The sequence below is a fragment of the Sphaerodactylus townsendi genome, linkage group LG08 (assembly GCF_021028975.2).
Source record: "Sphaerodactylus townsendi isolate TG3544 linkage group LG08, MPM_Stown_v2.3, whole genome shotgun sequence".
Lineage (NCBI taxonomy): Eukaryota > Metazoa > Chordata > Lepidosauria > Squamata > Sphaerodactylidae > Sphaerodactylus > Sphaerodactylus townsendi.
Genome location: NC_059432.1, coordinates 50,174,751 through 50,190,793, shown reverse-complemented (window position 1 = coordinate 50,190,793; position 16,043 = coordinate 50,174,751). Strand labels below are relative to the sequence as shown.

Here is a 16,043-nt window from a genome sequence, read left to right as displayed (position 1 = left end):
ATGGGACTAACTTCATAAATATGACAAAAGATGATCACCAGCATCTTGGTAGCTGTGCAACTGATTACATCAGTCTGTCATCTATGACAGATATTGCATGATGGAGAATAGATCTGCATGCCAAAGTTTCCCATTTTAATGGGTTCTTTCTTTTATTAGCAAGCAGGTGTACACTTGCAAAAGAAGATCAAATGTAGATGGGGACGACAAGTGGGTCTTTCCAGGTGTTCCTGCTGTTCATTTCATGTGCCACTTTGAGACTGCTGCTTTGTACTTTAAGGGTTTCTCATAAGGATTCCTTTAGTACCTTGAATGATCATTTCCCCTCCTCTGAGCATTTTTCCATGAAGAGAATTTACAAATTGTTTATATGTGGATATCAGCTTTCCACATCTCAGAACGTAAACGGTTATGTCAGCTGTAGAAACATACTGGAAAGAGTTACAACGTGACCTTTTGGCCAATGAATGAACCATTTCTCGATGAGTTTTTAGGCTAGTTTAACCCTGCAATTCTTTCTACAACTGAAGCATAACATGTGCTGAACTTCACTGGTTTAATACAAATGACATTTAAAACAACACATCATGATTTAACCTCCCATCAGCTAGCAGCAGAACAGTATTTATTGCTTGAGATATTGCATGAGGTCAGAGCTATTTAAGGAAAGAATATTCAGGTTTTTCTGATCATATTTCACTGCAAACACTTGAATTTTTCTGAAGAGTAAACTTCTAGGGTTTTCAACACAAGATAGTACCAACATAAGATAGTACCAAAAACCAGCAACCCTATGCTATGTTTCCCTGTCTCCCTAAATAATGACATTTCATCATCATTGTCAGTCTCTTCCCACCCTTCTCTCAGAACTTGACCTCACAGCTTAAGGGATGTTTGGAAACTTCCCCTAGTGCAGAATGCTGTAGCCAGGATGTTGACTGAAGTGAGTTATAAGGACTATCTCACTCCATCTTTAGTTGCATGAGCTCCCAAGTTGCTTTTGAGCCCAGCTGAAGGAGCTAGGGTTCACCTTCAAGTAGGACCAACATACCTGAAGAACTGCCTACTTCCTCATGAACCTGCTTGAACCTGCTTGATTATCTGCCTACTCCCTCATGATCCTACTTGATTATTTGCTCCCTCTTCCTGAGGCTAGCTGTGTGGCAACCTGAGAAAGGTCCTTCTTGGTCATGGCACCAAAACTCAGAAACTCTCTGCTGAGCAAGATTCATCTGTCCCCCTCTGTTGCCATCTTCCTCCAGTGGGTGAAGACCTTTTTGTTTTGTTTGGCATTCTCACAGTGATCTTTCCTTCCTGACCAATGTATTAATTGCTATTTTTACATCTATGCATGCATTAAAAGCCTGTTTTTAATTTATTTTAATTATGTGTGTTGGGTGTGTATTTTGATTTTAATAATTTTAAAATGTGATTTAATCATATGTGTTTTAAGTTGCTAGCCACCTTGCCTTGGTAGCTCTTGTTAGGGCAGAAAGGTGGAATGTGAATTTTCAAATAAACATAAATGAATGATGTGGGTTTTCATCCCCACCAGCAAAGATAATAATGCAGATCAGGTGACACACAGCTAATGAACAATTGCTTCGACATACAATTGGTGAACTCCACATAGGCTGCTGGGTGTTTGCAGCTACTCCATGTGCCTTCATGATACAGCTTCTTGTGCCATTATTAACTGTGCAACCTGCTGATGCATCTGAGATTCATCTGCTGCAATAAATAAATAAAATGGCTGCTTGGGTTGAGTTGAGGAGAAAGGATTGAATTGTTGGAAATAGTTTTCAAAGGGACATTTAAAGGGACTTAGCATGAGCTTGGTACTAAATAAATATGTAGGAGGAAAGGAGAAATATAAATGAAATGTGGATAATTTCATCCAGGATGTGCTGAGGCCATCTCCAGTTCAGAGATCAATGATGCATCTGAAATGGTGGCTATTTGCTTTCCATTATTTTCAATAAAAATTATACACACAGTGTATAAGCTATAATCATAAGACTTGGGGAGTTATCATGAACCAACAGTTTTCACATCAACATGAATCCTTTTTTGTGATGCTACAAATGCTGGCAATAAATTAAAAGCTTTTGCTTTTCACCGATGAACTGTGCTGTTTATTATAAAATGATAAATTGCATCTGAGTAATTAAAAATCACAAGATTACAAGCCTTGGTACAACAGATTCTTTTTCTAGAAGCACACTGATGTATTTTCTCCTTTCAGACGTGGAAATAGTGGTAGCTGTCCTAACCACAGACAAATAGGACTTTACCTCCTGTTCCATCCTTAAATTGCCAAGCCAGGGGATTTGTGTCACTCTTTCCAGCTGTGCAAGAATATTCACGTTTAGGAAGCTGAGCTGGAAAAACTATACCTGGCTGATGGACTGCAGTGCAAAAGCAGAACCTTGAAAGGAATCTAGCTGGAGGTCATGGAGAAGAAATTAAAAAAAGAAAGAAGGCACTCGTTAACATATCAGGTCTAGCAGCAGGGAAGGGTAGCAAGTTCAGTTCAGAATCATATTTTTATAGTTATCAAAACTTTAATGAATTGTCAAAGACTTTCACGGCTGGATTCAACTGGTTGTTGTGGGTTTTCAGAGCTGGGTGGCCGTGATCTGGTAGATCTTGTTGCTAACGTTTCGCCTGCATCTGTGGCTGGCATCTTCAGAGGTGTATCACAGAGCGAAGTCTGTTACTGGACAGACTTCCCTCTGTTATACACCTCTGAAGATGCCAGCAACAGATGCATGTGAAACATTAGGAACAAGATCTACCAGACCACAGCCCCACAGCCTGGAAAACCCACAACAACCAATCAAAACTTTAATTTATTAATTGACCCAATTAACAGTTTCATCCCCTAAGAAGAGATGACAGATTTCAGAATTATCTTTTTGCTTTCCATCTGAGCCTGGCGAGCAAAACGGGTTTTGAGGTACACATTCAAAAGCTTGTTATGGGTTTATGGAAAGCTTACAGCTGATGTAAAATGGGGAAGTGAGGAAAGAGACATTTTGCATGGTCTTCCTTCAACCTCCCACATTAAAATGTGACATTAATGGAATAAGATCAGCCAGCACTGTGTTGAAATGCAATCTAAACATTAGCTCATTTGCTGTGTTATGCTGATCGTCTGCAATATGATCGATATGAACTGACAAGAGTTGTAGTCAGCCTGCAACAGAGCATTCCACAGAGATGGTTTCCTAATATTGATCTTATGAGTCCAAGTCACAGTAGTTCTTCCACAGAAGTCTTGAGCCTTCAGGTTAAACCCCAGTTGTCCAGAACTCCTAATTAATTGTGTTCTGCTTGCTCCTCTTTCCCAATGTGTCTAACTCTACCTATACAGAGTTCTTATTTATTTAAACATCTAATTGTGCCAGAACACTGGTTTGTAATTTAGGCCATTCGGCTGAATAGGTATATTTGATCCTTCAGAGTCTGTTAAATTTGGGCACTAGTGGAAGCACAAGAACATGTGGAAACCATTTCTTAAAGCATGCAGTATTAGAAAGGCTTGGATCAAGAGCTGGAATATTCAATAGTTTGTCAGGGTTATAACTCTTGTGCATGTAATCAAATCCTGGAGTCATACACGAAACTTGAATTCTCTTGTGTCAATTTCATCAGTACCAAAATATCAATGTAGATACTTCTTTAAAATATACCCTCTTACAACTGTCTTATGAAATGTGTCCAGTTTCTTTACATAGCATGTACATTTTTAAAAAGTTCCCCACATATGTATCTTTGCCTTGTGAAATGCAAAGCATAAGGGAAGTAATGGACACCTAGGATGGGAATAATGAGATTCTGTGCAAAATGTACAGTGCATTAGTTGTATTGCCTTTCTTGAGAACTCCTGTTCCTGCTGAGCTCAGATCTCATGCCAGCCCACCTTCTCAATGAAATACAGATGGACCAGGGGGAAGAGGGAGAATCAATCACTTCTGTATCATGTGGATGTGGGGCTTGGCTTGTATGTGGGCTGGTAACATACTGTTGTACAGCGCTTTGGGTGCTATTGTTTGTCTGTGAACTGCAGCAAATAATTGTTAAAATAAGTAGATATGCCATGTTAATATGTGGGAGAAGGAGAAAGTTGTGTCCCTCTTGGATTAAAAAAAATGGGAGCATAAAGAGGAGGGAGATAAAGGAGCCCTTCTTTTCTCAGGCTGTGCGATGAAAATACTGACTTGGCTCCATTGTAGGATTTCTGCGGATGGAAAGAAAGAGATTGATTTTGCTGATTCTCTCCTCCTGGTGTTCCTCAAGACCGCAGTTGCCCAAAAGCAACATTCATGAGAGCATTTTAGGCCTACAGCAGGAGGAGATGAGAAAATCAAGTTCTGCAAAGGAAATGATCAGTGGGTCCAAGCCATTGACTGTGGACTGCCTTCCATCAATGTTCCAGTTACTCTGCTTACTAATAGCAAAGTAGCAGTTGTAGCTGGCAGATGTTTCCACTTGCTGTTAAAGTTTCTGGCAGTCTGGAGATCTCCCAGATTTACAACTGATCCCCAGACTACAGGGATCAATTCCTCTGGAGAAAATGGCTGCATTGGAGGCTAGACTGTATGGCATTATACCCGAGTGAGCTCCCTCTCCTTCCCAGCTTCACCCCCTAGATCTCCAGAATCTTGTCACAGTAGAAGTGAGAGCTGCCCTGAAATACTGTTCTGCTCCTCAAATTAGTGTCTGAAAATAACCAGTTCTGTGGCTGCTGACCAGAACTAGGCCCCTTAAGATTTACGCATACAAGTTGAGTCATGGGGAGTTAGAATTTTTTATCATCTCTTATCCACTCTTTCAAATTTTATGGATACTTATATAGACGTGTATGATACAGAAGACATTCCTTATGGATTCTCAGCCTGAAACTATTGTTTCTTATCCTGAATCTTATCGGAAGAAGAAATAAAGCCAGTTTGTTGAAATATTTGTTTCTCAGCTCCTGTTCCCCAAGTAGTTTGTGTGGTTTCTGGGCTCCCCAGGCATGGAGAGAGGGTTGATGTTGCATCTAAGGGGAAAATAGCAGATAATAGTATGAGAAAAATAAAGGCTATTACTTCCATGTTGCTCTTTTGGTAGAATGAAGCTGAGTAGGGGGAATTAAAGCAGTTACATTAAGCACTGTGGGGGAATTCAAATCCCTGCCTTAAAATACTTTGTGAAGGCAAATATTTGGCCTGAGCTAGTCAAATGAGGTGTCCCACATATATACATATATTCATGTGACAGACATACAGGAAACCTACAACTGAGTTATCTGTAAATTTACTTTAGCTGATTCCTCCATGTAATTCCTTTTTTTACATTCAACAAAAATTCCTCATGATATTATTAAGCTTTTTTTTGGTAAAAGGGAAGGAGGTGTAGTCAACAACATTTATTAAGATCAAAAGGTTTGTCAGTATCAGTTTAACAGGACAATTTACATAGAATTATAGGGTTAAAATACAGAGATTAAAAGTAATGACATTATTGTGCTGTGGTTAATGATACAGGTATAAAAGGTAGGAAAATGTTTGGAGTATCTGCTTTATCTGTATATTATCCGTTTCTTATGAACAAGGTCTCATTACAGTATTGTTTCTTATGAACAAGGTCTCAGTACAGAATTTGACCACTTTAGAGGAGGAGGAGTTTGGATTTATATTCCCCTTTCTGTCCTGTAAGGCGACTCAAAGGGTTTACAATTTCCCTTCCCTTCCCCCTCACAACAAACACCCTGTGAGCTGGGTGGGGCTGAGAGAGCTCCGAAGAACTGTGACTAGCCCAAAGTCACCCAGCTGGCATGTGTTGGAGTTGGTTCACCAGATAAGCCTCCACAGCTCAAGTGGCAGAGCAGGAAATCAAACCCAGTTCTCCAGATTAGAGTGCACCTGCTCTTAACCACTACACCATGCTGGTCTCATTGTGGAACAATCTACACAGACAAAATATGTGTGGAAGTTGTATTTTATTCTCAACTACATCTACCCAAGAAGTTGTATCTTATTCTCAACTACATCTACCCAACCTGAGCACTAGCTGTCCAAAAGAATTAAGGGAGTTAAACCAGACAAGTTATGGTTTAGCTTGACTCAAAAACATATAGCTTGATATTGACTGTGAGCTTCAAGTGACACCTGTCCTGATTCTTTTCTAAGAATTCAATTTGGTTCGCAATGAGGAACATTAACTGTGCATCTAAAGAATTTAGACTAAACTGCTTCCAAGGGACAGAAGTCTTTGTTTTTTTAATCTTTTAATTATATTATAGTAAAATCAAACATAACAGTCTTGTGAAAATCGCATGTATCTACTATTCATCCAGTTTTCCAATGTCATTACATTCTAGTTCAAATTTTTAAATATCTGTTAATATAAAGTTCAATAATTTCTTATCTATATTGCCCATCATGTCTTTAGTTTCCCAGATCATAGTTTAAAAGATTATTCAAGTTATTGTTCACTGATTTATAATAATCCAAGAAAACTTTCAGTCTTCTCTCATACTTTGTAGAGGGTCTGCCATGTACCAAATATGTTAGTTTCACCAATGTTAAATATTCAGTGAACTTACTTATCTATTCCATGAGATTCAGGTAATGTTTAGGTCTCCACCTTGATGCGAATTCAATTCTTGCTGCTGTTACCATATATTTAAATAATCTATTATAAACTTTTTGTACATAATTTGGTACAGTACTTAATAACATACATTTAGGATCCAATACAAAGTGTATTTCCAATATCTTTTGCATCATCATGAATTATAACCCAAAATGTTCTTGCTGTCCACTTCATATGATAAAAAATAACATCAGTATTTTGACATTTTTAATATTTTGGCTTAATTTTTTTCTACTTTAGCCTTATCTTTAAGAGTTCTACACAATTTTAAAACATTTTGTACCAATTTTCTCTTAGCGAATGAGATTTTGTAAATTTAATTTCTTTGGTTCAAAGACTCTCCTAATGTTTCATGGTTATATTTTCACCAAGGTTTTGCATCCATTGAACCACACATGCCTTAGCTTCCTGTTTCTGTGTCATACTGAAGTATGAGTTTATAAATTTTCCCTAGCAAGTGTCTTCTGTAATTCACTGTTGGGACAAAAGTCTGTGTACAAACAAATTTGTGAGCCATACAGAAGTTAAAAAAAATTTACCTTGGAAAACTTTAATTACATAGCAAATATGTGAACCTCAATTAATGCCAGTCTTTGGGCACACTCAGTAATCTGGGTCACCTGAGCACAACCTGTTGATTGAAACACTACATCTAAGTATTTGAAGATCTTCACCTGTTTTAAATCATATCCATCGATTTGCTGTCTATGTTTAACATATCTTCCGAAGATTGGAATCTTGGTGTTTTGGAAATTTATTGCTAGTTGTTCCTCCATGCAGCATGCAGTAAGACCCCAAAAACCTCTTCTAAGACTACTACTGGATAGAATAGAATAGCTGTGTCAGGGAATTCTGATCCAGCAAAAGATGGGGCTCACTAACTAGGACTAGACCAAAAAGACGTGGAGATTGTCGCTGAAGGATTTATTGTGCACCAGTACACACGGAAAGAGTCTATCCACTGGAAGGTCAGACAAGAGTCTCCCTTTGAATAAACAGGAATTGCAAGGTTGTATAGTCAGATACAAACAGCTATGCAGCTATGCAGAAACATTACAAAATGTGCTAAGGATAGTTGGAGCTGCTGATTTTTTTAATCAGGTAAGAATTTAAGTCTTTTCACCTTATTTACACATGAACATAGAAATCAGAATGACCAGTTCATCATTAACTATGTTCTGATAGGAATAAAAGCAAGCTTCAAAAGCATAAGCATAATTATAGCATAACTTACAGTAAAGCCCATTGTACAAACAAATACAATGGACTTTAGAAAACTAATGGTGGGTTAACGGTACCCATCGAGGTGGCCAGCCCCTTCTGCCTTTCCCCTGTTTCTTATTCACCCATTCTTAATTCCCTTTTCATAATTCCTTATTTGTGAATCCATTTGAAAACACTGAGGATAATTGCATAGACTGGAAACTAACTTCAGCCTCCTCCATTTGTTATCGAGTTAACTATACTATCCTTTCTCCAGCCACACCCTTTGCTCTCCATTTTGGCCAGACCTCCTTTGGGCTTTCCCCACCAAACCTTATTCTGTCTGGGCCTTGCAGGCCACTCTGTTTTCCTGGCAACAGTAGAAGCTGCAGGCAATTCCTGCAACCATCACCTCCTTTGGAAGGGATGAAGAAAGTAGGGATGGGGAAAGGCAGATGCAATGGTGAAAGGGAAAGAGGCTACTGGGGCTGCCAGGCTCTTTTCCCACCACAGTGAGTAGAAGCTCAGTCACAGCAAGAAGTGCCAAGAGGTCCCAGCAGGTAAGTGTCCCCTCTTTCCCTTTCTTTCACTTGCTGTTCTTAGTTCCTGAATGGGAAGGTTCCAGGTTTCATGGCTTCATGTAAGTTGCATCTGATGTTCTGAAGTCTCAGCTGTGTAGAAGTTGACTGTGATTCTTCAGCAGCGAGAAACTATTGAGAAAACTCCTTCATGTATGTTCAAAAAGCACTCTTTCTCTACCCCCCGTACTTTACTCTGGCAATGAACTTTTAAATTTATTTTACTGAGAAGAGATATTAGGGTTTAAATGTAGCCAAGTGGACCCCTCTGCTCCTTTTAGCCCCAGTATTAAGAACATAAGAAAGAGCCTGCTGGATCAGACCAGAGTCCATCTAGTCCAGCACTCTGCAACTCACAGATGCCTTTCTTTGAAAGCACTGTAAAAGGGCACTTTCTAACCTCCGTATAGCTCAAAATGCCTCCACAGATCATACCTTGGGGTTACTTGGGGTGCCCTGATCTGGATGGTCCAAGCTGGCCCAATCTCATCAGATCTCAGAAGCTAAGCTGCTACTGTATTTTAAACGATTTTAATGCTTATATATTTATTTTTCCTATTACTGTATTTTATATGTGGCTATTGGCCTTTGTTTGCCGCTCAGAGCCCTTCGGGGATTGGGCAATATAAGAAAATTAATAAATAAAAATAATAAGCAGTCTGCTGTGTATAGAGTGAGTAATTGCCACATTCTGCAGTTCTGTTTGTGTTGGTTTTTACCAGTTGTGTGTAAGTTCCGCCCCAAGCCATGTGTACATGGTGATTGGCTGGACGTTTGGCATCTCCACTGGCTAGGCTTACTCTTTTATATGTACTGATGATAATACATGGGTATGTGTAAAGTTCAATTTAATGGCTACAGTTTGGTACCCTTCGACCTGCTTCTCAGGCCTATCCCCCCCTGCCCCACCCCAGCTGTATCATCTGCATATAATAAGGTGAGTATCAGTCTGTTTGCCAAGTCTGGCCAATAGAAATTTGGATTCAACAGAGCATGAATCATTGAATTAGCATAAAAGTTCAATAGCACAGGAGCCAGAAAACAGCCTTGCTTAACTCCCCTCTTGTCAGGGACCCTGGAAGATAGATGGCTCTGTTGGCTACATCTTCCTTTCAATACATTGTTTCCATATACGAATAAGAATGAATTGTCTGCAATCTACAGAGGATGCCACTAATTTAGCATATAATCTATTCTGGATGATACTCTCAAAAACAATTTTGTAATCTATAAAGGCCACATTGAAAGCTGCATGGAGCCAAGGAGATGTAGTGTGCCAAGCCCAGCAACCTCTTGCTGTACAAGAGAGTTCTAAAAAATGTTATGCAATCACAAAAATTCATCTACTTTTAGTATTTTGGTTGCTAGAGACGTAGGCCCCAACCCAACACAGAATTAAGTGTGCCATTGACTCTGCGGCAGATTGTGGTTGTTTATCATGTATTACACAGACCTGACTTTGGTTTGCCGAAGAAAAAAAAAATCTGAACACATGTCAAACCACTTTGAAAAAGAGAAAGTGCCAGGGCTGGCAATTTAATAACATTCTGGCATGCATAGTCTCAAACAAAAGTGAGAAGAATGACTAATGTTGGTATTTAATGTACACAGAACACTCTTTGGGACTATAAAATATTTGTAAGGTTAGTTATGCTGATTGCACTGCTTGGAAAGAGTTCTCTGGCCCTAGGCTGCTACTTGTGAATGATTTCAAGGCCTGCACAATTACACAGCTTGTTTTCATAGACATACAATAGCGGTATAAATGGACTTTCCATGAAAGGGGGGAGGAGGTGAGAATTATTTCTGTTAAATTATTTAGTAAAATGGTCTGCAGTATTCCATTGTGGGGTAAAATTCATCCATATGTTTCCTTTTATGCATTGGGTAGAGAATGCCAGCTTTCTAAAGGGACTTGACTCACCCTAACAAACATATTCTAAGTATGCATAGATTAGCTTAGAAAAATGAAAATGAGACATTAGGTCACAAGTAATTTTTTTACAATCTGATTGTGTCTCTCATGAACTTGCTGTGGGAAAGGGCAATGTGAAGGTACAGGATTCTACTCACTCTTCTTTGGTATCCTCAATACAGTCTGTTCTTCAAAAAGCCAAAATAAAAATCCTGCATAATGTAGTCAAACATCTTGAGAACTTTGATCAACTCCTAAACTGTTCAGTCAGTATAGCACTGCAGTGTGACCTCATCAGAGAGAAGGGAAATGGAAAGCTTGCATAAGCATCTGGATTGAGGGGAAATTCTGGGTAACATAGTAAATCTAAACTCTGTAAAATAAGATATAAATAAAAGCAATCTGTGAGCAGGTGGTTGTCGGAAATTATTTTAGGAAAAAGTTTTGCGAGTGGTTTTGGAATCTGGTTGTGTTTTGTTCTTGAAACTGGATGATTGTTCTGAGCGTGCGCTTTCTCAAATATTCGGTCAGTTCAGAAAACCATAGAATGATTTAACTTTAACTCTTCTGCTGGTGTGGAGTGCAAAATAATCTCTGTGTTCATGATTGAGTGAGTGAGTGTGCGTGCGTGCGTGCGTGCGTGCGTGCGTGCGTGTGTGTGTGTGTGTGTGTGATAGAGATCAAGGGAGAGGCTGTCAATGAATTTATGTGTTTGATTCTTTTTATTCGTGAAGATTTTCTTATGTTTCCGCCTTGCTTCCCTGATGCATCTACCATCCAATCATTGCTTGTTTCACCAAAGTCTATTATTGATGGTAGGGTTGCCAGCATCCAGATGTGGCCAGAAATCTTCTGGAATTCCAACTACATAAATCACATATTACTTTAAAAAAAACGATTCCACTTATCCTGGAGAAAAGGGCTGCTTTAGAAGGTAGTCTGCATGGAATTATACCCTACTAATGACCTATCCCATCTTAACCCAACCCTCCCCAAACCCCACTTTTAAAACTTCAGGGAGTTTTAAAATTGGAGTTGGCAACCCTATGGATTGCAAAGACTCATGAAAATGCTTACCATAATCACACTCTTCTGAGACACACTGAAGTCTTATTACCGGTAATTAATTTTAGATATCTCATGTATCACCACCAACTAGATAAGACCCAGTTACAGTGCTTTTATTATTCCTTTTCAGACTAGGGAAGGAAGGCAAGTACTCTGTTTTTGCCTGTTTTCTTTTTCTGCTCTGCATGATTGTAGCTGAGGCAACAGAGGGAAACAGTTAAATGCCCCTTGTCCTGTGACATGACTCCAATCTGAATTCCTTCCACCATCCCACATTTCAATTTTATAGCTAAACTCCGAGGCATAGCTAGGGAAAATGGAGCCCGGGGCAAAATCTGAGTCCCCCTGTATGGACGGCTGCCCCCCCCCCAAAAAGAATGATTTTTTTGCACCAGGTCATCTTAAAGTCACCATCACATAACAGAACATGCCCCAATTCACAAATCTGAACACATCCAGGGTTCTCTAGTTTAAACAATATTGAAAGTGATGCTGAAACAGCATCACTTTTAATGTTGTTTAGACTAGAAAGCTCAGCTTCTCCTTTTAAATCCACCTTAAAGAGAGACTCTGGGCTCCCTAGTTTAAACAACATTGATGGTGATGCTGTTGGGGGGGGGGATAGAATCCACCCCAAAACAGCATCATTTTCAATGTTGTTTAAACTAGGGAGCCTGGATTCTCCTGTTAAGGTGGATTTAAAAGGAGAATCTGGGTTCTCTTGTCTAAACAATATTGTAAGTGATACTGTTTGGGGGGGGGGGTGCAGGCAATCCACCCTGAAATAGCATCACTTTCAGTGTTGTTTAGACTAGAGAGGCCAGATTTTCCTAGAGAACCCAGATTCTCCTTTTAAATCCACCTTAAAGAGAGAATCTGGGTTATCACACACACCCCAAAACAGCATCACCTACAATATTGTTTAGACAAGGGAGCCCAGATTCTTTTTTTAAATCCACCTTAAAGGGAGAATCTGGTCTCACCCCCCAAACAGCATCACTTATAATATTGTTTAGACAAGGGAGCCCAGATTCTCCTTTTAAATTAACCTTAAAGGGAGAATCTGGGGCCCCTAGTTTAAATAACATTGAAAATGATGCTGTTTCAGGGTAGATCCCCCCCCCCCCACAGCATCACTTTCAATGTTGGTTGTTGTGGGTTTTCCGGGCTGTGTCTGGTAGATCTTGTTCCTAACATTTCTCCTGCATCTGTGGTTGGCATCTTCAGAGGTGTATCACAGAGAAAAGTATGTTATACACTGTGTCCGGCCTTCTCTTATAACAGACTTTTCTCTGTGATACACCTCTGAAGATGCCAGCCACAGATGCAGGCGAAACGTTAGGAACAAAATCTACCTGACCATGGCCACACAACCCTGAAAACCCACAACAACCAGTTGAATCCGGCTGTGAAAGTCTTCGACAATTCTTCCAATGTTTTTTAATCTAGGGAGCCCATATTCTTCCTTTAAATCCACTCCAAAGGGGGTGGATTTAAAGGAAAAATCTGGGGAAAATTTGAGGGTGCCTGTCAGGGGAGCAATGTTTGAGTTAGCAGTACCAAAATTTCAGGCTATCTTCAGTAGATGCTCCTTCTGATACCACCCAGGTTTGGTGAAGTTTGGTTCAGAGGGCCCAAAGTTATGGATGCTCAAAAGGGCAGCCCCATCTATTATTAGCTCCCTATGGAAACAATGGGGGCTGGGGGCACCCCCTTTGGGGGTCCATAACTTTGGACCCCCTGAACCAAACCTCACCAACCCTGAGAGTATCAGAAGGAGACTATTCTGATGATACCACCTAGGTTTAGTGAAGTTTGGTTCAGGGGATGCAAAGTTATGGACCCTTAAAAGGTCCCTTTGGAAACAATGTAGGATGGGGCACCTCCTTTGGGGTTCATAACTTTGGACCCCCTGAACCAAACTTCACCAAACCTGGCTGGTATCATCAGGAGTGTCACCTGATTATAGCCTGAAATTTTGGTGCCATTAGCCTAAAACCCTCGCCCCCTGCAGGCCGACAAAGTAAAAACACTAAAAATATATAAAAAAATACAAACGAGCTCAAATTTTTCTTCCCGCCTCCCCCCGGTGATCAAATGGTGGGCGCCCGGGACATTTGTCCCCACATGTCCTTGTGGTAGCTATGCCCCTGGCTAAACTTAATTTTGTAGCCATACTATAATGGTAAAGAACTGAATTAACCGTATGAGCTTGTCTACCAAGAAAATTCTTTCTCCCTGTTACAAAGCTAATATATTGCTCATTCTTTCCGGCTTTTTTTCCCAGTCACCAGATTATGTAGCAGAAGTGAGTCGAGATCTTGTCCAGCAAACAGAAGAAAAACTTGAAAACAGTCCCTGTAAAGAGGTGTTCTCACCTTGTGTAAAGTAAGTATAATGTGACATTCCAAGGTGATGTTATGCTGTTGCAGTCCTCACAATTCTTTTACAAAGAAATGTCAGTTGCAGGCAAGGAATTTCCTTGCTTGCTTGTTAAAACCGATACCATTTTTTAAGGGCCATGCCAGATGAGGTTGTGTGTTTGATGCTGTAATGTACATAAGGTGCTTTATGCACCTGAAGCTATGATCTGGATGACTGCGCTATACAGCTGATTGTCCACACCACTAAGTGCAGCCCAGCACCACCCCTTCTGGTCCATCCTCTGCATCAGCAAACAGCCCCTCTGCTCTAACTGCTTGCTGCCCACTGATTTCAGGTATCTGTCTCTCTCAGTTCCAAGAAACAACCAGCTGGAGGAATTAACAAGTCATGCAGTCTGAGTTCAGGGAAGCCAAAGGGGTTGCAGAAAAGCTAGTCGTTCAGGTTTCCAAGAATCAATCAGTAGGGTGTCAACAGGACCATTGTTTGTTGAACTTGTGTCCATACCCAGAGATTCCTCTCAGGAACAGTCCTGCAAAGTCTTCACAAGGCATGTGCAGCTGGCGCTGAGCTGCAAGGTGCGCACTATGCTGCCAGTCCTGTAGTTCTCATCTCTGCTTTCTCCTGTGAGAGTCCAAGAGGCCTGGTGACCCTGGAGAGCTGGGGGCATGTGGCTGTCAGGGCCCTTTGGGCCCTGGCTGAGGAGGTGAGGTACTTGTTTTTAGAACTGAGAGAGGTCAGCCACTGAGTGTGAACTTTGCTGTCTCAGATGCTGCTGATCACTGTTCTTCTGAAGGTTTTCAAATAGGAGGGTTGTAGCACTGAAATATCTTTGTATTTGGGTGTCCTTCTGTCTGCAGAAGGGCTTATCCATTTTGCAGAGTCATTGCAATTTTGCCATTGCACTGTATTCACATATATAATTTACTTTTGCAAACACTGTATCCTGTATTTGTTTGGGGCAAGTACCCCAGGAAGGGCAAATCCACTGGCACGGTGTCCACCACTCCCACGGGCAGATTTGCCCCCTGCTCTGGATGGAGCTCCTAAATTGGTAAACTTCCTGAAATATTAAGAACTCCTGGAACTACTGGCATTTGTCATTGTTTACATATATAATACAGTTTTAAAAAAAATATTTATTTACATATCAATTAGTGGGAATTAAACTGAGTATCAGCTTAGGAATGTTTCTTTGTAGCCAAGCTCAGAATTATAAAATGCTCATCTGTTTTTCATCTGAGACAGATCTGTACATGAGTATTTAAGTGGAGAACCTTTTCAAGAATATACAGCCAGCATGTACTTTGATAGATTTCTCCAGTGGAAATGGCTCGAAAGGTAAGTGATTCAGCAAGGGACTGCATGTGCTTTATGGTGGAACATGGGATGCATATACTATTTTCAGTGCAAGCAGACATTTTCAAATGACTTTAAAAAAACTGTTGATATTTATTAAAGTATAGATTAATTTACTGCCAGTGTTAAATTCCAATCTATAACAAATTGTTGTTTTCATAGATTGATTGCATTATGCTTTAGCTAACTGAATTATTTAGAAATGAGCACGATCAATTTCATCTGAACCACTCAACAATCATGTTCTTTATGGATATGCAAAGCTTGTGTTGGAACCTTTAACTTGGAACTTGCTTCCAGTGCCAAAGAAATGTGAGGTAAAAAGGGTATGGAAAGCTCCTCTGGGCATATGCAGAGTGCCTAGCCTCTAGTTAGTGAATCGCTGAAGATAAAAAAGCAGCCTCACATTTTGAGTTAGGGAGCAGGACTGTCCATCATGCTTGAACTCCTTTCAGCTTGAAATTATGCAGTACACCTGAGGCCATTTTAAAAGCCCTTGCAAGGTTTAGAAGTGCTTTCTCAAAAGCTTGAATGTTGCTAGTTTCACTTTTGGATTTTATGCTTCCTTTGTATGTGTGCTTTAACAATAATAAAAGCACAAGTGGGTTTGGTATCTTAGCCCTAGCAAAAGATTACTTTTGATATCTGTTCTGTAGCTTATCCTCACTGTATTAGCAGAGCACCCTCTGGTGGTTCATCAGAAGTCCTGTAACTCTTTCTTGTGTACTGTATGTTCCTTTTTATTTAATTGTTTGTTCAGCAAGTAATGGTTGTTTTTTTAAGTGGACAGTTGGAAGTGGGGGAAGAGGGAAGACGACCTTTTTCCTTTATAGTAAAAAAAATCCAATTATACATGAGAGCTGGGTGGCACAGTGGACTTGACCTTTCCTCAA

General features: G+C 40.1%; 1 protein-coding gene across 3 annotated transcripts in view; it reads left to right on the top strand.

The window, feature by feature from the left end:
• Positions 1 to 16,043, top strand: part of GRK5 (G protein-coupled receptor kinase 5) — a 201,563-nt gene that overhangs the window by 144,834 nt on the left and 40,686 nt on the right. For 2 of the 3 annotated variants that reach the window (XM_048505125.1, XM_048505124.1), the window contains exons 5-6: positions 13,697 to 13,797; positions 15,040 to 15,132. In XM_048505125.1, the coding sequence (XP_048361082.1) occupies positions 13,697 to 13,797; positions 15,040 to 15,132 (194 nt within the window). Of the gene's footprint in view, positions 1 to 13,696; positions 13,798 to 15,035; positions 15,133 to 16,043 lie in introns of those variants that run through there. The other variant, XM_048505126.1, reaches the window with a different exon arrangement.